General features: G+C 42.6%; 1 protein-coding gene across 3 annotated transcripts in view; it reads right to left on the reverse strand.

The window, feature by feature from the left end:
• MAGI3 (membrane associated guanylate kinase, WW and PDZ domain containing 3) overlaps window positions 1-20378 on the reverse strand; it is a 246433-nt gene extending 226055 nt beyond the window's left edge. For all 3 annotated transcript variants that reach the window (XM_053891021.1, XM_019457884.2, XM_019457885.2), the window contains exon 1: window positions 20057-20378. In XM_053891021.1, the coding sequence (XP_053746996.1) occupies window positions 20057-20372 (316 nt within the window). In that variant the 5' untranslated portion in view covers window positions 20373-20378. The remainder of the gene's footprint in view (window positions 1-20056) is intronic.
• Window positions 20379-24148: the final 3770 nt, after the last annotated feature.

Genomic DNA, 24148 nt, shown 5'->3' on the forward strand with positions numbered 1-24148 from the left:
CGGGAAGAACACAACGCTCTACTGGGTTAATTTCCTTAAAACTCAACTATCAGAAGTCAATAAATTGTGAAAATGTTTATTCTACAAGGAAGCACAAAAATAACATCAATCTAAGACAATTAAGTGTCACTTTTGAAGATAAACGTGTCTCATACTCCTATAACAACTCAAATCACTATTTACTTCCAAGCTTGATACTGACTTCACTGATAACCTAGCTAGTTAATTCCATCAGCTAGAGACTAAAATGGCCTATTTTCACTCCTTAGAATACAAGGTGCTCACACAAAGCAAATGAAAAACCTGCAGCCTATGTAATATGCATATAAATTTGCCACAGAGGCTGAAATTCTACCTAGATTAAATAAACCTTCTTACCTTTTAAACTACAGCTTTTATTGCATTTTTAAACAAACATACAGCAAACGATAGAGGGAGATTTGAGGAAATTGAAACAAAACTGAAAGGCTAAATTCCTTGAAAGGAAATGAATCATTCCCTGTTGTATCTTGGCCTGGCGTGAGGCTTAGAGCATAGTAGGCATGCACGGAACATTTGCTAATTAAATGCAAAGGCTTTGCCAACAAGAGGATTAATGCTTGGAAGAATCCCAAGCTACATTCCTGGACCAACTATCTGAAAATGTTCTCCGTTCTACATTATACTGTACTTTCCAACAAGTCCTAAGCGATACGCTCACTTTGTAATCCAATCAAATGCAACAGTAGTACCACATCCTTTGCATCTGGTCTTTGAAACTTGGGTCCAAGAGATTTTTAGCACATACGCCAGTTGGCAGCAAAACCTGTCCGGTCCCCAAAATTCATTTTTGTTCTTATATATATGTTAAAATAAAATCAAATTAGAGTCTGAGACTGATGATAACCTGCATGGTAATCCTAGATCCGCCGACATTTCGCTACACGACCTCGAGCATCTCACCTCAGTTTTCTCGTCTGTAAAATGAGAAAAATGGAGATTCTAAAAACCTGCCTTGGGAAAACGTACTGATGACTACAACTGACTTTGAAAGGCGTAAGAAACAGGACTGACAGATGGATATGGGGATGGGTTAACATATAATAAAGGAAGGAGAGTAAAGAGTTAAGAAAGTAATCTAGATGGCAGATATACCTCCTCCACAGAAAACCTCTTCACTAGCCCCAATCTCCCATCTTTCCTATTCCTGGAAATGGCACCACCACACACCCTCACCTCAAAGCTCAAAGCAAAAAGCTCCAAGTTACCCTGAAGGCCGTTCCTTCCCTCACCTGCAAACAATCAGCCAAGTCCCATTAGCTCCTCTTTCAAGACCTCTCTCAAGTCCTTCCCCTTAGCTTCAGCGTCCCTACTTGTATGCTAGATCAAGCCGACCTTCACCTCCTTCCCTTCCTCCACTCCTGCTCCTCCCAAATCACGAACAGTGACTTTTTGAAATGTATGCCAATCATTCTCTGGCTCTACACATTTTGGTGACACTATGAATATAAATGAAATCCAAACCCTTAACATGGCTTACGGACCCCCACGGGCCTCTGCCGACTTCTTCGACCTCAGCCCTATTGCTTGTTCCCCTCCTTTACCAGGGACCAGTCACACTGGCCTTTCCAGTCCTATGACACACCCAGTTCTTACATTAAGACCTTTGTACTTAATAATTCCCTCTGACAGCAAGGTTTCTTCTCAAAAATTTCACTCGGCAGACTCCTTCCTTCCAGTCTTTCAACTTGTGGCTTACATGTCCCCACCTCGGGGAGGCCTTTCCTGGCCACCCAGTCTCAACAATACACGCTCTACCTCATCATCCTGATCTATGCTTTTCAGAAGGGTAGAGTACATCGCTTATGAACACAGACCCTGCCTAGATTCAGGGTCCAGCTCTGCACTTTCCTTATCTGTGTGACCTAGGGTAAGTTACTTAGCTTCTCTGTGCCTAGGGTTTCTCAGATTGAATACAGAGATATAACAGTTGCATAGGGTCCTTGCGAGACTAAATATGAAGGAGAACACTTAAAAGCAATGTCTGGCATACAGTAAGAGCTACTGAAGTCTTTGCTACTGCAACAACTATTATTGTGGCATTAGTTTATATTTTCTTATTTATTATCTACCTCCCCAACTGCAACGCTAACTCCGTAAGAGAGCTTATTTGCTTCATGGCCACATCCTCAATGCTTAGAATACCGTCAAGCACTTAGCAGATGTTCAGTAAATTTCTGCCGAATGAAAACATTATTATGCTCTTACATTTGACTGTGGTACTAGTTCACTTGCCCTCAGAATGGTACACACGAAGGCAAAGGTGGGGAACATGACAAAGGAAACCCATGTAAGGAAGTGACTTATCACCTACTCTACAATGTTGTAGTCCTTCAGCCTGAGGGAATTTATACAGTAATTAGCTTTTGTTATCGATCATATTAATTGCTGAAATAAAAAATATATTTGATTACACCTAGCATATTAATCCACAATTTAAGAGGTTCTAAAGAAGGTGGTAATTCCACTGCACGGAGATGTTTCTCTTTTTTCCATACAGAGATGTCTCTTAAATAGCAGGGATATATTTATCATTATAAAATGGTAGAGTAGTTTCCTAAAGCTACTGTAACGAAGTACCACAAATTAGGTGGCTCAAAACAATGGAAATCTATTCTCTCACAGCTCTGGAGGCTAGAAGTCCACAGACAAGGTCCCATCAGGGCCACAGTCTCTCCAAGATCCTGGGTCGAGTCTCTGTCTCTTTTAGCTTCTGGGGGTAGCTCTCAATCTTTAGTGGCCCTGGCCGGCAGGTGCAGCCCTTCAAAGCGCTGCCTCCACAGTCTCGTGGTCGGGCAGCATCCTCCCCCTCAGGTGTCTCTTCTCTGAAGAACCCACCCTACCCTACTCAGGAGGACTTCACTTTTTCTTTAGTGTTTTATTTATCTGAGAGAGAGAGAGAGAAAGTGTGCACATGCACGGATGCTTGGATGGGGGAGGGGCGAAGAGAGGGAGACACAGAATCTGAATCAGGCTCCAGGCTCTCAGCTGTCAGCACAGAGCCCAACATGGGGCTTGAACTCACGAACCGTGAGATCATGACCTGAGCCGAAATTGGATGCTTAACCGACTGAGACACCCAGGTGCCCCAGGAGGACTTCATCTTAACTAATTATGTCTGCGATGACCGTACTTCTAAACTGCAGTCCTGGAGGTGGGACTTCAACATACCTTTTGGGGGCACACAATTCCAACCTAGGTATACACTGCATTATTACCTAAAGTTGCAGTTTTCAGCTCATGAAGGTATTATTTATCTTTAAGGCAGACCCACGTATATTTCTGAATTTTGATACTTAATAAGAAAAGCCATATTCATTACTGGTCCCAGTTCTCCAGGATAACTCCTAGTTATCTCTATGGTTGAATTAACAGCATTATAATTATGAGAAATGTAATTAGGTCAGTGATTTAAAACAGTAAACATTCTAAACCTGTTACAAACAAGGGTCATGAATAAAATAATAATAATGATTTTTCTGGGGCATTTTAAAACAGTAGGGAAAAACATCCTGCCCAATTGCATCTAACACAATATTTTTCAACATTATGAGATATGCAGGATTATATTCACTTTACAGATGAAGTCTGAGGCTTCTAAGTAATCTGTCCAAGGTAACAGATGATAAGTGGTAGAACTGAGATCCCACCACAGATTGATTCCAAGCCCACATTTTAAAGTCCTACAACTCAACTGTGCTTTGGCCACAGTTTTATGTAAAACTCCATCAAACTTTACTAAAAATCTGTTTGGATTTGGCCAAAAGATGGTCTGGAGGTTGTAATTTCACCTCTAGGAACCTAAAAAAAAGACAACTGGCCCTAAACTGTGGTGTGTAAAGTAAAGTTACATGCACCAAGCCCTGTGTTTCTATTTAGTTCCATTATTTTTAAAAACCAATAGACAACAAGGACAATAGAAATGGAGATACTCTTGTTCCCCCTAGTGAAAAGCTTCCTAGAGCAGCTTGAGGTGAAAAATCAGGACAAGAAAGGTTTGGCTAAGTGGTATGTGAGGACCACTTACCACACACACACTAACACAACTGTTCTTTCAGAAATTATTGTTATGAGCAGGAAGCCAATTAACAGCTCAGCAAGGCCGCACCATTGTTTAAAGAGAGGGACTCCATAAAAGCACAAAGAAGAAATTCTGACCTTATCACCTCAAGTACTCAGGCCCCCAAGGTTAGAAAATGGCCACAGAAGAGCTGTGAACTTTTTTTTTTCTTTTAACGTGTATTTATTTTTGAGGCAGAGAGAGACACAGTGCGAGCGGGGGAGAAGGGGCAGAGAGAGAGGGAGACACGGAAACCCGAAGCAGGCTCCAGGCTCTGAGCTGTCAGCACAGAGACTGATGCAGGGCTCGGACTAGAGGACCACGGGATCATGACCTGAGCTGAAGTCAGACACTTAACCGACTGAGCCACCCAGGGCCCCTGAGCTGTGAGCTTTTAATATTGTTTGCATAGATGTTCTCTAATCACCACCAGTGCCAGTGATAGAGAAAAAGTAGTATCTTAGGAGGTGAAAAGTTTGCAAACTGCAGGTAATAAGACAAATTATACCTATTCCCATTTACTATTTTGGGGGGATGATAAAATATTTCTATATTGTTTACTTATAGTAAGAAGTTCCTTAATACTGATAAAGGGATAGAATGCTAACAAGAATTTCAACAGCAGACTAACTGCCATAGTTAGGCAACTTTTTATGCTTTCAATGAGTAAGAAACGATCTTAAGAGATTATCTATTGGCCTTTCAAAGATCCATTTCCAATCACTACTTTTTTTAATGTTTACTTTTGAGAGAGAGAGAGAGAGTATTGAGTGGAGGAGGGGCAGAGAGAGAGAGGGAGATACAGAATCTGAAGCAGGCCCCAGGCTCTGAACCACAAACTGTCAGATCATGACCTGAGCTAAAGTCAGACACTCAAGCAACAGAGCCACCCAGGTAGGTGCCCGTCCAATCACTGTTTTTTTAAGATGACTTTTTAAAAGACAGGGTTTGTTTACTATGTGCAGTCCAGTTTGAACCTCTAAAACAAGGACATCAAATAAAATATTACCTAGAGACCAGGTTTCTGGAATACTTCCAACTCCAGAAATAGAAAAAACATAACACGCACATGTTCTGGGGGTACAGGGCAGCTCCCGACTATCTAGGCAAGGACAAACATAAAAGAAAATAGATGAAGGCCACCCTAGGTTTCCACCTGACCCCCTGAGATCGGACAACCCACGTGGGGAAGTGAAGGCACGCTGCGATTGGCGGGCAGGATCTCTCCAAGGTCAGTTTTTTCTTTGGAAAGCAGAGACGCATGGGAGAAGCAATCAGAGTACAGAGAAAACAAAACTGGAGAGATGAGCAGAGAGGGAGCAGCTGATCAAAGGCAGCCGAGGAGGCTGAGGCAGTGAGCTACAAGAGAAGCCAGAGAGACCACCTGTGCCCCAAGACTCTCTCTAGCCTTTGAGGCTTAGGGCATTTACACAGTAACATGCTACTCCGTGTACAAGTAACTCTACCAGTCTGTGCACGGTTTACACATGAAAAATGCCACAGAGTGAAATATATACATTTACAGTAGCCATCCCTCAGTGGAGATTTCAATCTTCTAATACGAAATGTACCTGGGGCAGGGATGTGGACCAAAAACTACAAGGTACAAATGCTCCTCTCCGAAAATAACCACACATCACACTGCTCCTGCCCCTCTTGACCTTCTTTACCTCAATCTTCATCCCACAAAACCTGAACCCAAACTTTCAACACACGGTCTCCTCTTCATGAGAAAAGGCACATAATCATAAATAAATAAAATACCATAAAATTCCAAAGTGTTCTATTAAGGTTGATAACACAGAGGAATTCAAAATTTCACACAATTCCAAGAACAGGGAATAAAATAGGTAGGGCTGCACCTCCTGGAGGTTAGAGCCGTAGGATGACTCCAGAATGATCCTGGACCTTGGGAAGTAGAGTTTGTGGTCCTTCCCTCCTGTGGTCTACTATGAACACCCCTCGGTCCCACAGCATGCATCATTTCTTCTGCTCACTCATACTTTCTTCTCCCATAACATTAGTTGGTACATGGTTTAGCATGGCCTTTCCAACCTTGACTCTCCCTCCCCATACTATTATATAGCATTTCCACCACTCAGAGATAATAAATGTGAAGAAACCCAAGAGCACAGATGGTAATAAAATGTATTAAAATAAAATAGGGCGTGGAGTCAAGGGAGAAGAGGGGGGAGCAGAGCGGGGGAGAAGAAAAGGAAGAAAGAAAAAAGAAAAAGAAAAAGAAAAAAAGAAAAAGGAGTCAATCTTCTCATAGAAACAGTGGAGTGGTGGTTGCCAGGGGCTGGGATACAGGAAAAGGGGAGAGGTTGGCAAACAGTGCAAACTTTAGCTTCTCAGACCTTAGTCATGTTACAACCGAATGTATAACATGATGATTAAGTGGATAATTCTATACTGCATAACTGAAATTTACTAACTTAAGTGTTTTCATCAAAATAAAGACAGTAAATATGTGAAGGGCAGAAATGTTCATTCAATTGTGGGGGTCCTTTCACAACATGTATGTATATCAAATCCTCACATTGTATGCTTTAAATATATTACAATTTTGTCAATTATACTTCAATAAAGCTGAGAATAAGGAAATCATTAGTTTTGAGTATTAAATACCTTTGTTTTTAACATAATTTGCTTAACTGTAAATTTATGCAACTTAATGTTGTTAAATAGCTGTCCTGGACAACTCACTCACACAATTCCTGAAAATTTAACCATCAGTCTTGCAAAAGAGTACGGTCAACTCCACTGCACCACTGCAAAACCCCTCAGCTGAAATCCCTACTCCTAACTGGAAATTCTTTCCTTTCTGTCTGAGTTCACATCCCCAGGAAAGATTCTCACTGGCTCCATTCATCTTTCTAGGCCACGGAAATCACAGGTTGCTGACCAGCCTATGAATCTGTTGCTTCATTTGAGGTGCTCTCCCTGCCCTGGATGCCTACGGCTTGTAGGGGAGGTGGAGATCAAGTGATATAAAACACAGATATCTCAAGCAGCAGGGGCAGGAGGCGGGACAGACGTGAGCTAGTACAAAGACAGAGATGTTAAAATCCATCAGCCCTGTGATCATTCCAACGAAGGCCGTTTCAAAAAGAGGAGCTCGCAGAAATGACAATGAGTTATCAGGAAAGGGTTAAAGTGTATTTAAATACGATCTTTAAAAAGATGTGTGGGGATCATCAGCTGGCATGCAGCATTCACGTGCTTATAGTATGCCTTCCTGAAATGCAGAGGCTGGAAAACGAAAAACTGTTATTTTCCAGGTTCCTTTACGACTAGTATTCGGAATAAAAATTTGGTTCCACCATGAAGACGTAGGACACAAAACACAGATGGCAGAAGCAAGGCAGAGCTCCACCAGCCTGTGGCTTTTAGCGGTCTTCAGCTAGCAAAGAAGGTCACAGGCGTATCAGCGTCCAGGCTCCAGCTTCAAGGGTATTGGGGAGCCTCTAGTCAACAGCTCAGAGGCATCAAGAAGTTGCCACGGCACCGGCCAGACACCACATTCCAGACTTCAAGCAGCTATGATGGCAACAGCAGTGGCTGCTATGGTCCCCTTCGTCACAAAGGCAGTGGTTTCTCTTGCCTTAGTCGCAGTGGCAGCCTCCTGATTGCCACTTTCCTGACAGTGGCAGACGGGACAGCTCCCATGGCAGGTTGTTCCAAGGTGTCCTAGAAGTCGCTCCCAGATTCCTGGCCTGAGCCCAGCTCTCTAGCCCTTTCAAAGATTCCCTAAGCAACTAATTCCCTGTATTGCATCCTTTTCTGTTTCCTGCACTTTACCCCGGCCAATACTGCAAGAATATATGGTAGGTTGACAGCAGGTACCCATGCTATTCTTTCACAGACACACCAAGGGCCCAAGCAAGATGCCACCGTTCCCATAAGTCACACCTAATAAAGACAGTCTCCCCAGCGCTGCCACCCAGATGCCCTTCTTCAGTGTTGTCGCACCCAGGTGGGTATTTTCTCTGTTGGGCCAGGTCTCTGTGGGCCGAGACATCTACTTGTCCTGTACTCAGCAGGAGCATCTCAGTCATGTCAACCATCATCCCAGCCAGGCAAGCTCAAGGATCCTGAGCCAGAAGTGCCCCTGACGGTTCCTCTACCACATCCCTGAGCAGTCCCGAGCCTAAGAACTCATTTTCCTCCACTGCATCCCCTTGTCAGGCTGAGGGAAAAAAACAGAAGTGGAGCCGGCTCTAACTCGGACTTGTACTATCACCCCACCGAGAAGGGCAAGAAGAGAAACCCGAGTCTGCCATACAGGGCGCCCATTCAGAAGGACTCCAGTGAAAGCCTTGTGGAGGATCTTTCTGAGAGGAGAAATAATTTTTCAAAGCTAAAAACAACTAACAAGAACCAATACTCACACATACAGCTGTTACACCAGCCAACAATTGTCTGGCTATGTAGATCTTAACCACAGACTACTGCATTACGTAAGGCTACAAATGCCCTGGAAAACTGTGACATTATATATAACGATTAAAATTCTTTCTTGTGCTCCAGCTCCTTCTGTACCACAACAACACTCGTTGCATGCTGATGGCATGACAGACCGAGTCTGGCCTGATTAATTCCAAAATCAGGCAGATCTCATAAAGAGACAGAAGATGTTTAACAGGTTACTTCTTTTTTTCTCCCCCACCAACTTCGCTAAACTTTCCTACAGAAATGCTTCTGCCAGAAGCCAAAATAAACGCAACCCGAGTTCTAGTCCCTGCTCTGCCAGCTTTGCGCTACGACTCTTGAGCAGAGTTACGTGCCATTGCTAAGCCTCAATTTATTTACCTGTAGACTAAGGGTATTAGTTGGATTGCTATGGTTCCTTCCAGCTGAATGGCTGACTTTAAGCCCAAATAGAAAACATAACAGCACAAACACTTAAAGAATAAGAGGTGCCAATACTTCACGACCTGCTTTCACTGCCTCTTCAATGGAACCACCTTAGCGTGTAGTTCCTGAAGCCTGGAAGCAGAGAGATCTACTTGAATACAATGAGTTATTCTTCTATCTAGCTTAGCTGAATTTTATTTAAAAGCAAAGTATGCTTTGAACAGAGTCTGCATGTTTATAAAAAAATCCCGAGTTCCAAAATTTATGCAGGTGTACATTCATCAGAGCATTTTTTAGGCCACCTGGCTCAAGATGCGTGTGTTAACAAACACCTTCCTGGTGAGTGAATTACAGAGTGAGTGGACACGAAACATGAGAACAAGGTATTATTTGCAGCATCAGGTATACAATTTTCACAAGTATATTTATGCTAAGAGTATCCAGGCCTTTACATAGAACTGCTGAGAACAGTATCTTACAACAGTAGCAAGAATTAATGCTAACTTTCTGTCTGATTGGTAACTCTTGGGAATAACTACTTCATCACACAGTTTGGCTATACGGATTAAACTGCACTGCCACAAACTTTGTTTAGAAACAGAAGCAACGAAGCTTTTATTTTAAGTACTTGCCCAATGTTTTACTGAATTTAACACCCACTCGAACAATTCAAAATCGTGGGGGTTTTTCCTTTTAATAGAGAAAAAGGAAGTATGGCAGATTCTCCAGACACAATGAAATAATTTTCTATCTGGAAAGTGAAGAGGGAAGACTCAAAGCTGCTTCAGGTCAGGGGCGCCTGGGTGGCTCAGTCGGTTAAGCGTCCGACTTCAGCTCAGGTCATGATCTCACGGTTCGTGGGTTCAAGCCCCGTGTCAGGTTCTGCGCTGACAGCTCGGAGCCTGGAGCCTGCTTCCGATTCTGTGTCTCCCTCTCTCTCTGCCCCTCCCCCACTCACTGTGTCTTTCTCAAAAATAAATGAACATTAAAAAAAGTTTAAAAAAAAAGTTACTTCAGTTCACAGTCCTCCTCGTGAGTCTGAGACCTTCAGTGTGTTCATGTTTCTGCACCTTAGTTTTCTCACATGTAAAAGAGAGAGGATAACACCTGACTCATAGAGAATGACAACACACAAAGTTCTTTCCAGGAATATACGTATGCCAACACACACAACCTTATAAACCCGATGAGGTGGGTGTATAATGCACGGACATACGACTGTTACTCAGTACTCGGCAGCTAGCATTCTTGCAACAAGTCCCCAAGTCAGAATATTCCTATTAGACCCAGGGCAAGGTTGTCACCCTAGAGGTGCCACCAAAGGAAGGCTGATGGGTCATTTCATTCACCAGCATTTCACTATGAGATAGCTCTAGTTAGCAATTCTAACTCTATTAAAAGGAAACTAAATTTTTAAGGAGTATGGACATTCCAACTTAAAACACTGAAACTAGTGAAAAGTATCCGTAGCTAAAATTAATAATATTTTAACAAAATGTTCTTTTGCCCAAAGCTACAGAGATGGGTTAAGATACAGTTCTGTGAGCAGAAGTAAGGAAATTGTATTATTTTAACAGATTCCATGGCTTAATCAATCAATATATGGGATTAATACTGAACTCTGGTAATAGACTTCTGCAGTAGAAGCAGCGATTTTCCAAATACGGTCTAAAGACGTCCCAAGATGGACATAAACTAATCTGAAAATACAAAATCATGCTATGATTCTTGATAAATCACACCCAATTCCGTGAATGCTGGTTTTGATGTACAGAATATTTACCATTAATTTGGCAATGTTCAACATTCACTAAAGATACAAACTACCAGACCACAATGAGCCAAACTGCAAAACTCCTACTGTTCATGGCAACTGAAGGTTGATATTAACATTATTTTTATGGTACCAAGTTGAAGATATTTATATGGTAATCAAGAAGGTAAAAATAGCGTGCAAAGATATTCGGATTATCCACCCCTCTTCCAATTTTCAGCTTCCACTCCAAATACCCCCAGTGGAGGCTGGAAAAAAACAAAGGTAGTTTGATTTTATCCTACAATGTCTCCAAGTAACTTTTTAGGCGATTAAACAGATACCACAGTACACGCTTAAGTGTAAGAGTGTTTCAAAGAGTCAGTGAAGTAGTAGGCTCATTATGTTTGACTTCTTTGAAATCATGGTTGAAAGGTATTGTTAGGAAACGCTTAGAAATACAATAAAAATGCATCCTTAAATTTATATTTAAGAAGACCATTGTCTTAAAAGCAAAATATCCTGGAAAGCAATTATTTTAGAATTTCATGTTCAAATGGTACAATAATCTTAGGTTTTAAAAATTCCATTAACTAGATTAATAATCATTTTCTCGGGGTGCCTGGATGGCTCAGTCGGTTAAGTGTCCGACTTCAGCTCAGGTCACGATCTCGCGGTCTGTGAGTTCGAGCCCCGCGTCGGGCTCTGGGCTGATGGCTCAGAGCCTGGAGCCTGCTTCTGATTCTGTGTCACCCTCTCTCTCTGCCCTTCCTCTGTTCATGCTCTGTCTCTCTCTCTCTCAAAAATAAATAAACGTTAAAAAAAAATTTTTAAAAAAGATTATAAAAAAAATAATCATTTTCTCACTGCCAAAGATAATTAAATGATCCTCCAAAGTATCCCATCCACCTAAGAACAAGCAGCACTGTTCAAAGAATCTTGATTTTACACAGAAAAAAAAAAGAAAAAGAAAAAAGAAAAACGAAAAACTACAACCAGTACTTTTAAAAAAAATGAGACGTTGAGGCACTTGGGTGGTTCACTCTGTTGAGCCTCCAACTTCGGCTCAGGTCATGATCCCATGGTTCGTGGGTTCGAGCCTGGTGTTGGGCTCTGTGCTGACAGCACAGAGCCTGGAGCCTGTTTCAGATTCTCTCTCTCTCTCTCTCTCAAAAATAAACTTAAAAAAATTTTTTAAATTAGGATGTTGAACTCTTAAAGACCATTTAGATAAAAGCAACTTTTAAATCAAAAACTTCAAAAATTGTAATATTTAAATAAACTATTTGAGTAAAAGGAGTGCCTCAGTTTGGGTCTAGAGTCTATCTGGTTTTTAAAAAACGATAGCTTGATGACAACTGGGTACTGCTGTTGGTTTCAAAGTAGGAGAGATTAAATCTTTTAAAAGAGGCCAGCATCCCGTCTTTTGAGGAACTATCCATCCCTTATCTCCTGGGGTTCTAGAACAGCTATTAATCACACTGTGCTTTCTATTCCCAGCTGCAGCAGTAGACATCTCACACAGGCCTGACCAATCAGGGTACCATGCTGCCCTCTCTCCACAACTGGTCCAAGGGATGGGCACAAAGTCCCTGCATGAGATTTGTTACTGGATTCCAGAACAAAGATGAGAAGCTTTAAGGACTCTGTGTGACTTGGGGATTCAGAACCACCTCTCTTGCTACACGGAGATCTGAGTTGAAAAAGAAGCCAACGCAGAGGAAAAGAGCCAAGTAATAGTCCCAACGACCATCACTTGAGAGCATGAATTTAGCTGTTACAGCTAGCCGTAGGCGTGCATTTTCATGTATGTAAGCCAATAAATTTCTTAGCCTAAATTAACCTCAGTAGTTTCTGTCACTTGCTAAAGAATCCTTACAAACACAGAAATTGACATGTGAATTAGGATTTTTTTTTCCCTTCCTGATGAGATCTGACCTACCTATTACCGGATACCTGTTGCAAACTGGATAACCATATCCAAAGAGTAACAGATCTCCAAGGCTACTCCATTAAAGGGGATTTTTAAAAATTATTTTATTAGAGGAAAAAAATGCCAATTTCACTTAATTCTATTTGACCAAGGTCAGAAATAAAGCATTTACTAGTAAATGCTTCTTTTTTCCCTCCCTTTCAGAGTATTTTCATTCCATCAAACTATTTCTGTGAAATGTCCATCATGTGCAGTAAAATCCCACTTTTTCATAGTCACGTGTAATTCCTAATCAGAACAACAATGACAAACAGGGTACCCTCTCACAAACTTCCTGAAAGCAAGAAAAATAATTATGTGTTTAAAATTATCTCCACAATGAAAAAGCAAAGAGCCAAAGATGCTAGAAAGTTTTAATTAAGTAAGTCAGTTACTGTTCATAATGCATGCCCAAAACAAGAGGGACAGCCTCCAAATAGAATAGATGCTCATTTCAATAAATCTGAAGCAAAATTTCCTTCCAATTTGCATTCCATAATACTTTAAAAGCCCTGAACCGCAAATACATTATTACAAAAAAGTTTGGGGCACTCAGGTGGCTCCCCAGCAAAATGCAGTCCAAGCATCCCCACCATGGGATGACTGAAATTAGCGGGGAGGGAGGCAGAATTGCTCCTGGGAACCACTGCAATGCAGATGCATCAGAACACATTGGGGGGGGGGGGGGATGGAGATATAATGGTATGACCCTCTTCTCTGGAAGTCAGTCAACTGTGACTGTAACAAAAGAAAAGGGGGAGTTAAGGTGGAAATCTATTTCCAGTTCCCTTTTTACTAGACTAGGAAATTGCATTTTCCTATAAAATCGGCTAGGCTTCCAAGGTAACACAAGAAAGCCTATTACCATAAAGCACAGTACTACTGGTAATATTTCAGCTACATTATGGGTTAAATAAAAATACTCATTACATTATGAGTTGAATAAGGCTGAAGGTAGAAATAGCATTAAGCACTTTACCAACATTATTCTACAAGAAAAACATTTCAAGCTCCAATTAAAAAAAAAAACACCTTATAAGAAGATTCATATTAGAACTACCTACATACTTAAACAATTAGTATGATTCTCCATTTTCCAATTATTCTATAATGCCGTTTTTGTGCATTTATACAAAGTAAGGTTTTATACACATACTCGCACACTATTGAGATAGACTATACTGTAGACCTATCTGTATTGAATATTCTTGCCCCATGTTTTTCTCTTCTGCTTCTTACATACTACTAAAAGGATACTAATTGCACTCAACGAAAATATATCCATCTTTCAAAGCCAGGGCAAGTTCAAAATTCTTTACAATTCTCTCCCCAGGTAGCAAAGGCAGAAAATAAGAGCAGGTGGCAAAGACCCTAACAAGCCACAAAAAGGAAATGTTCTTTCACATTTAACATGTACACATTTAACTCCTACAAATTCACTATGCACACCCAGATGGGGATAATTTCTTAAAATTAAGAAATAGGTGTTGTTATTTTTAATTTTTTTTTTACTGTTTATTTATTTCTGAAGGAGAGAGAGACAAAGGCAGAGCATGAGCAGAGGAAGAGAAGAGAGAGAGGGAGACAGAATCCGAAGCAGGCTCCAGGCTCTGAGCTGTCAGCACAGAACCATATGCGGGCTAGAACTCACAAACTGTGAGATCATGCATGACCTGAGCTGAAGTCAGATGCTTAACCAACTGAGCCACCCAGGCGTGCCAGAAATAGGTTTTATTTAAAGAAACACAACACAACAGGGGCGCCTGGGTGGCTCAGTCAGTTAAGCGTCCGACTTCAGCTCAGGTCATGATCTCACGGTCTGTGAGTTCGAGCCCCGCGTCAGGCTCTGGGCTGATGAGCCTGGAACCTGCTTCCAATTCTGTGTCTCCCTCTCTCTCTGCCCCTCCCCTGTTCATGCTCTGTCTCTCTCTGTCTCAAAAATAAATAAACGTTAAAAAAAAAAAAAAAAAAGAAACACAACACAACAAAACAACTCTTGAATGCGAGCAAACTATTTCATCTGGTGCTCAACCAAAACACAGCAACTGGTTTCAGTGTAAGTGGAAACAAGACATATAGTACCTATCCTACAAATGGCACAATACAATGTATAAAATATGCTGTAAATAAAACATAGATACAGTATATTTTGGAAGCAATTTAACTAAGGGCTTTTCGAAAGGTAATTGCGTCTATGTTTTATTTCCCTCTTTTTGGAATGACTTGAGAGCCCAAATTCTAACATATAAACCCGCACCACTTTTTAGAAGTGTGCTTGGCAACCCATTAGTGTAGCTTCCACCAAAATTCATACTCAAACTTACCTAAAGAGTTTTATTTAGGTACTAGGGGAAAAGTGGAAAAGGGAAAACCCTTACTACAGAGAGTCCTTACCAGTGAAATCTTAAGCTCCCATAAAAGTGTGAGCTTCTCGGAAGACAGAGGCCATTTCTGATTCACTTTTATATTTCATATTTTTATATCACCAGCCCTGGTTCACGTGGGGTAATGTCTGTTGAGGGAATGAATGTGTGCCAGTAATTGATCTTTTGTTTTCTCTTTATAAAGTAAAATAAGCACCTTTCCAGGGAAACATTCTGAATAGTATTTGTTCAAGGAAAAAAAGAGCAACTCTTCCCCACAAACACGTCTCTCACAACACTAGCTGCCGAGCCACTGAAAACTTTACCCTCAGGAGCAGTTTTAAATAAAGGGCATTTTTTCCCCTCTATGCCAAAATGCAGTATTACAAGGAAATTATTGCTTGAAAGTTCAGAAGAGAACCAAAACTGACTAATTAATTAAAGGAGTCACCATTCTAGTCTTCCATACCAAAACACGTATCCTTTATCAAATTACAAACAACTGAAAATTGACGTGGAAACTGGCAGAGTTTGAAATTGGTACCAAATATTGAAGTGGCTCATAAAAATGAAATTCTCCTACAACATACTCCCCAAACCCCTAAGCGCTCACAAAATTTATAAAGCACTTAGGGGTTATATAGTAAAGATATTATATGAAACTATTCACCTGAGAAGGGTATGCACTGACTTTGTAAGTCAGATACTAGAGCAAATGCAGATTTATCATCAACTTACATAAATTAGAGACCAGGACACACACACACACACACACACACACACTGAAATTTGTCTCTTATATTAAGAGGTTTTATAAAACACATCCCCCCAGGATCTCAGAGGAAAAACAATTTCTATTCCCCAGGAACACAGTTCCGTTCCACAAAAATCAGTTTTAGCATTAAGCTGAATGAAATAAAAATGATCTGAAAACTGAAAGGGGCCAAATATTAAGTGTTTCTTCTGCGCCTGTGGCAAAAGCCCATTATTCACATGAATCAAAGGTGTCAATGAAGAGTCCAGAACCTGAAGTTACTTCAATTACTTGTGACCAATTTTAGACCCAAAAAAATTGCTACCAAAATTTGAGAAAACAGGAAAGTTTCCAATTTAAGGTTTATCAAAATTTTAATGCTATGTTCCCTAGTTTCTGTTGTTAAAAAAATTTTTTTTTTGTATTGGAAACCTAGGAGGCTAGCAATTAAACTTCTCTCACTCTCCCCTTCTTCAAATAGGACAACCACCCAAACAAAACTCACAAGCCCAAAATCCCCTCTAAACCAAAAAACCAAAAAGATCCAAAAGTGAAAAGAAAGGGAGGTAGGGTGATTGATGACTGGCATAGCACACACATCCTTACTTAAAAGCTTCTAGTAGTGTGTCCCCACCAATGGGGAATGTATTTCTAGGAATGTGCTCATTTTAACAAAATTCCCCTATAAATCAGACACTCAAAGAGTCAATGGCAAAGACTTTTACCTGTGATTAACTGGCATTAAACAAGATGTTTCAAATTAGTGTTTGTTTAAACAATAACATTGATCCTCATGATTTTCTTCTCTAGATACAGTAACAGACATAAGGTAGTTGAAAGCAGAGTGTGCATAATAATGCAGTAGACAAGGATTTCATGTACTTATTACATCAATCCTTAATCTCTGAAATAAAAGCCACATAATCCGCAACCACTGAAATAGGTGTTTAAATGTATATGAAGAAGTGAATATTCCACAAAATCTGTACATTCACAGTCTGGAGAAATTGAGAACCAAATTAACTACTTCTATCGTTAATCAGAATAGAAATTGCTTAAAAATATGCTCTGAAATAAATTCAAAGAAACTAATCCTGCTTACAGGACTAGATCATGAAACAATTTCATCATAGGTCTAAAGTTCAACTTCCTTTACTACTGTGAAACTACAAAGTTCAAATTCAAGTGAAAACTTCTCTCTTTGCAGAGGAAAAAAGAAAAAAAAAAAAAGACAGGGCTGTAATTAAGAAACAGGTGACCAGCTGGGCCAAGGAATGGGTGAAACTAAAGACTATCTTAGAAGCAGAAACGTACTCACCACTAAGAACTATGTGAATACTAAATACGAGTAAGATTCCAATAAGAAATTCCCTAATTCTTTCAAGAAATGCCTAGGATTAGGAAGCATATTTAAAGAGTTTATTTTATTATAATCTTTAATGGAATTTGCAAGTAAAAAAAAAGTAAGCCCCAAATCAAAGCTAAAGACGGTCACTGCTAGAAAGAACCTCAAGTCACCCGGGTGTTGGTGCTGGCTTTGGCTGGGCTCCCCTTAGCATGTAGTAGACACACACACACACACACACACACGGAAGGATCCATACACATCCTTTTGCCATGGACTTTGTCAGAAGACAATGAACGTGAGATCATCCCCCACCAATATTACATCTCACAAAAATGGTTAAGTTTATTCTTGTACTGTGCTACTTTCTAAATGGTATGTTATGAATACAGTTCTGTAAGACAAGAGACAGTGCTAAGTACACTTTACAATTCCTTATTAAATTGGAAAATCCATTTCTCTCTCAGAGTTTAAATAAAATGGGAAAAAAAAAAACGTGCAGAGCAAGGTCCTTCTTAAATGTCCTCACTTCGTATTTTCATACTTTTCAAATTTAATCCTAACAATATAAAATTTTTGTCTCCATTGGAGATGGTATTTATTCTGGTTTTAATCACACCCCAGGTTCTAGGAATTACCTCTTTTGGCTCTTTAATTTCTTTAATTTAATTTTGAAATCTTGTACTTAACCTGCAAAAATCTTGCTATTTATGACAAATGTTGTTTTAGCATAGCCATTCAAGAAAACCATTTAATCTAATGCTTAACATGAGCCCATTGGAAACCTAAGGATACTATTCTTGGAGAAATTAAAATCTTTAAATTACAACTTGCTTAGAAACAAGAATAACTCAGATGACACACAGTGGTATCCTTTAGAAATTACTGAAGCAGAGCAGATCTTTAAAAAAATAAATGTAGTGTTCAGAACCTTTATAATTAATGATCAGAAAATATGCTCAACCCATGAATATAAATTATTCCCCTTTTTTGGCCAAACATTTGAAGTAGGACAGTGCCTGAGGTTGTCAAGAGGGCAGAATTTTATTACTGTAAAACTGTCAACTACGCTCTGGGGCATATGATGTTCATCCAACACAGCTAATCCGTATTACTGAATACACTCTAAATTCTGATTTGTTTTCTCAAATTTGATATAAACGTTGAGAAAATATATAGCATGCAGACCAAACCAATACTCCCAGTCTACAAAAGAATCACAGTAATTTGAGGATACATCAACTTCCTCCCATTAAATCTTAAACTATTTTTGAAAATAACAGTTATACTCTCATTCGTGCCCCAACTAATCAAAACAAAACACAAGGCAATGATGCAGATGTTCTCATTATTCCCTGACTCATGGGATTTGAACTAAATGACATCTAGATTAGTAAATATGTGTTATATAGTATTTTGCATATTACAGACAGTGCTCGACTCCCTAGATTACAGCCATTACAGCCCCCAAAACCTTCCCTCCCCTTTTGACGTATGACTAAAAGTTTGAGTTAAGAATTTCTGAATTTGCAAAACTATACAGAAGATGTTTCAAGTCTGCCAAAGTTATTCAAATTAACAATAAAAAAGAAAACCTTACATAAACCATAAGCTTTAAATGAACATGATGAGGTAGATCACACGAAGAAAATCTTCATTTAAGATTACAGGGACTTGTGAGTGTGTGTGTGTGTATGTGTGTATACACCCACAATACTCACATACGTCTACTGCACCACAAACCATCAGCTCCCATTAAGCCCCAGGACTATGAAAGAGAGATTTCCAAAGTGAGCTGCTGAGAAAGAAAAAACAATGGGAGAGGGAGAGAACATGTTAAAAATTTCTCCCGAATTTTCTAGCATTTTGCAGTCAAGGGATGGACTGATTCCTCTAGCCCAAGTCACAATTAAACAACCCATTATATTCTGATGCACTATATATTCAGTGGGGCACGCTCAGCAAAACTAGTTTGATTTCTAACAACGTTGTGATCATAATTCTCTCTCTCCCGCAAGCATCTCAGAAAACAGAACCACGTTCTAACCAATGCCGAAAGGAACAATGCCGTGAATAACAAATACAGAAGGACTATTGCATCCTATCGGGTTTCACTGTACGCAGTCTGATCAATGCTTTGAAACCTAAACGTAATGTGCTTGGCAGCAGATTTTACTCGCATGAAACACACCAGGGCAACAGGGGTCCATCTCACCCACCACGTCAACAAAATCGGTGTAAAATCAAAGATTTACAAGAGATGTGACTCGAAAGAGGCGCCTAGGTCTTCTTTAGAAACCCAGACTATTCAACAGCTCCCCGCAAGAACACACTGCTGGGCCACATACCACATTCTGTACTGCATCGATACCCAGACACCTGAAACCACCTGGACCGAGTGAGTTAGGCTGTCAGCTCCAAGGTGTTGCTAGTGCAGAAGAAACACTGAAGCAGCTGAGCCCTCCTAGGTACACTAGGTAGTAACGCCGGCACCAAGTGCCTCAGTAGTAGAAAGCCTCTTTCCCTATTAGAAAACGCGTAAGACTGTTCCAAAGAACATGCTACAATCAGGAGGACCTTCTTCACAAAGGAGAACGGAAAAGGCTGGTTTCCCCTCTAGTCAAAAACTCTCGGTAGGAGACGGGGCTACAGGTTTAGAAAACCCAAATTGCTTCTGGTTGCAAATCTATGACAGCTTGCAGAGCAGCCTGGCCAAGCCAGAGCTCAGTTTTCCCATCGGCAAAACGGGAATCACCATCGCCGCCCCTCCCCCTCGCCAGCGAGTCCGGAGCAACCACGGAGTCTAAGATTCCCCAGGGCGATAAGCGGTGGGGAGTGGCTGCCGCTCCCAGGACGCCCACCCCGACTTCCCCCCTAGACCCCGCAACAGAAAAGGCAGGGCCGGCGTACCTGGCTTCACAGTCTTGAGACGGATGGGCTCTCGGAAGTGGCGGATGACAGCCAGGGTGTCCCGGTTGGTAAGCCCGCTGACAGGCGTCCCGTTCACCTCCAGCAGCACATCCCCGGGGCTGGGCGCCTTGCCCGAGACGACGCAGCAGGTGCCCCCGCCGGGCTCCTCCCGGAGCCGCCCCAGGTAGGGGAACTCGCCGCGCTCCGCGCCGCCCCGGATCTCCGCGCCCAAGTCGCCCGGGGGCCCGGCCCAGGACACCGCGCACTCCTGCACCTTGCTGAGCCAGTGCTTCTTCTTCTTCAGCGTCTTCGACATCCCGAACCCCGCTGCACCATGGGGGAGACCCCGCGCGGGCGGCGGGGGCGCCGCTCCGGCCCCCTCTCAGCCTGGGGGCCCGGCGGCCCGTGCAGCCCGGCGAGGGGGCCTCGCCGCTCCGGCGCCCCCACCCCCCCGACCGCAGCCCGCTGGGGCCGGGCTGCTCCCAGCCCCGAGACGCCCCTTGGACGCCCCTCCCGGCTGCGCTCCCCGGAGCTGCCGGGCTGCGCGAGGGCCACCCCGGGCGAGGCTGAAGAAAGGAGAGGGGAACTGTCCCCGGGCGGCTCCAGAGGGGTTTCGGGCGGGGTCACGGCCGCCGGCTGGCCCCCGGGCTCCGCGGCGGAGCGGCGGGAAAGGCAGGAGCAGGGGGGCGGGGAGGTGAAGGGGGAAGAGCCGGAACGGGAAAAATCCGTCGGGGGCGCGCAGAAGCGCGCGTAGACCCGTCGCAGGATCGATCGTGGCCGCTGCGGAGCTGGAGCGCGGAGACCAACGCCTGCCCAAGCTGCCAGGAAACTGCCGCTTTCAAACCCGCCGCAACCTCCTCCGCCTCCCTCTTCCCTTCCCCCCGCCCTCGCCCATCCCTCATCCAGAGCCCCGCCCCCCTCTGCCGCGCGGCGCCCGGCGCGCTGCCGTCACAGGCCGGGCGCTTGGGAACGAGCCCCGGCCCTCGACTCCCTCGCCGGGGATTGGCCCCCAGCGGGCAGGGGGCGGACCCTCGGCGAGAGCGAGGACCACCGATTGGTTAGTGGGAGTGAAGGAGGCGGGCACTCGGATGAGTGAAGTTTGAAGAGGGTGGAAAAAAGAAGTTTGGAGAGTGAGGGAGGGCGAAGGGAGGGGCAGGGGGATGGAACCCGCAACACATCGCAGGGCCGAGAGAGGCCCTCTCCGTGCGTCGGCTGGTGCCAAGCGAAAACTCGGTTGGGAAGAGAGGAAAGAACTCCGAGGTGGAGGCGTGGCTGGAGAGCGGGGCGGAGTTGGGGGTGGAGCTCGGGAGCACTTCCAAGAGAGGGTGTACTTTACTGGAGAGACAGAGAGCAGAGTCCGCTGCCCGAAGTGGCGGGGGCTCCAGGGTGGTCACAACCGATCACTTGCGCTCAGTGGATGTTTCTTGTTCGTTCATTCACTCATTCAACAAATCTTATTGGACGCCCATGATGGAAAGTAAAATAGAGTCCTAGACACTGCTGTGTGGCATCGGGCAAATTAGACACCCTCTCTGAGCCGCTGCATCTTTGGCTGAAAAGTGGAGACAATTATACCACTCCAAATTATTGTGAAGATTACATGAGGCGCATGTAAAACATCTGCATAGTGCCTCACAGAAGGTGGGTGCTTACTGTTTGTAGCTGGTGATGTTGACTTTATGTCAGAAATTATGCTAGGTACTGGGGTGCAAGGATGAAGAAAACAGGCCCTGCTCTCAAGGAGGTCATAGGCTAATGACAGAGATTGCCCGAGATGAAGTAGGGTGATGTGGAGGTAGAAAGTGGGATTAGAACTAACAGCGTTGCATTGGAGTCCTGCATGCTATTTCCTTGCTGTTTGACCCTGGCCAAATCTCAGCGTCAAGTTTATTCATCTGTAAGGAGGTGGAAGGAGAACTAACATTAAATAAAGAACATCTTAGGTCCTCTCCAGCGCTAATTTTTCAAGAACTCTTGAGCTTTCTCTCTTCCCTCACTTGCCTTACACTCTCCCCACTCGTTTTGTCTTTTAGAAATCCTTTTCATCCTCAGCCCAAATAACATCTCTTCCAGGTAGCCTTCTTTAATTTTTTTTTCATCAAAGTAGAGAGTTTTCTCTGAGCTAGGATACTTTTACTTTTTCAATGTGGCTCCACACTATGTAGTCTCCTATCTCCCTTTAATGGTTGAGGAAAGCCCTTATTTACACTATGAATAACTCCACAGAATCTCACGTGTCAGATAGACTAGACGAAGTTTCAACAACTGCAGTGATTTTGTTCACACCATTGTATCGGTCAGAGCCTAGCAGGAAACAAATGGTTCTTTACAAAGGGTAGGCAGGGTGTGGGGAGCCACAGGGAAGTGTGGAACCCTGGGACTGCAAGCTGATAGATCTGTAGAAGCAAGGGGAAGGAACCAAAATTCAGCACAAAAAGGGCAGCCAGACAGGAGCCTGTGACCTTCAGTCAAGGGATGCAGTGAGCCTAAGTAAAAACCCAAAGAGGAAGCTGGGGGATTTATAGCTCACTCACCTCTCTCTCCCAGTCTCCTGCTGGTACATCCCAGTGGCCAAATCCAACCAGAAGCCCAGAAGCCTGAGGGCAAAAAAGTCCTTTGATGCAGTCCATCTCACACAAAGAGGAAACCATGCATCTGTAGAGAAAAGGGGGAAAATATCCAGCACAGATATGTGGATTGCTCAGATTTATCCAGATCTGAGACAAAGCTGGAGTATTTTTTTCTGAATCATTACCTACAGTAACAGATCCCTGGATGAAATCTTGATAATCTCCACATCATCTGCTTTCACATCACCTCCAAGAAAACGTCTTTTCCTGCCCAGACTGTGTCCATTAGGATACTATTGGCCAGAAACAAAGTATCTGACTAACAGCTTGACGTATGAGGTCATTTATTATATCTTCAACACAAGGTTCAGAGGTTAAATAGTCTTAGCATTAGTTCAGCAGCACAATCATGTCACTAAGGACCCAAGTTCTTTTTGTGCCTGGTCTCTACCACTATATGCTTTTTGGCTTCTATCTCCGGGCTTGTCACCTCTTGATTGCAATGTGGCTGCCACAGCTCCAGATGGCACACCCTCAGAGGTCATTGTATGAGCTGGAAGGGAAGGAAAAGCAGTGCTGTTCCCATTTTTATGAAGGAGAAAACTCCTTCCCAGACTACCTGCCCCCACCCCCACCCACTGGAATCTCTCTTATTGGCTAGAAAATGGTCACATGCCTACCATAGATCAGTGGCAAAAAGAAAATGGGATTGCCACAGTTCATTAAATTGATCATAAGTCACCCCAAACAGAGGAGAAAGAATAGGTATCAAGTAGGCACCCAATGGTGGCTGCCACATTCCTCAATCGATAATAAATTATCTTGACTCTTGGGCAGAAAACTGCAATGTTAGGAGCTTGAGGTCTAGAGTCAGACTGCAAATCCCAGTGTTTCTACTTCCTGGCTCTGTGATCTCAAGTAAGCTATTCAACTATTTAACCTTACCTAAACTCCATTTCCTCATCCAGGAAAGGGGTATGATAACGGTGCTCACCTGAGTGGTTGTGGAGCTGTTTGAGTCAAGGAAGCACTTAACATATGGTCTAGCATAAAAGCCAACATTCATAGCTAAATAGTTATATTTGTGACAAGGCTAAGAGCATTGTTCGTCACCTCTGGAATTTTTTAAGTATTAAATTCACCCATCTTAGTAAGCCTAGCTTCTGCTTTTTAAATATTCTAGAAGTAAGCTGCCCACTCCAATGAATTCATTCTGGTAGGATACTACTTTGGAAATTACCACACAATTGAAAGAGTCACGTTCCAAGCGTCTCTCTGTAAAATAGCACCTAACAAAATAATCAAATTGTACCTATGTTCATTACTGTTTCCAAAAGCTAACAGTTGGCCTAATAGTTATGATTTCCATGGGGAATATTAATAAGCCAAGTAATATGGAAACCGGCTTAACAGAAAATAAAGGATACAGTTGAATTTGATAATCTCCAAGGTTTCTTTGAGCTACTTCTAACCATCCATAAGATAAACACAGATACATTTCAAGATGCATACCCCATGCGTT

This window comes from Panthera pardus, unplaced genomic scaffold (genome assembly GCF_024362965.1).
Source record: "Panthera pardus isolate Hobbes unplaced genomic scaffold, ASM2436296v1 HiC_scaffold_11, whole genome shotgun sequence".
Taxonomy (NCBI): domain Eukaryota; kingdom Metazoa; phylum Chordata; class Mammalia; order Carnivora; family Felidae; genus Panthera; species Panthera pardus.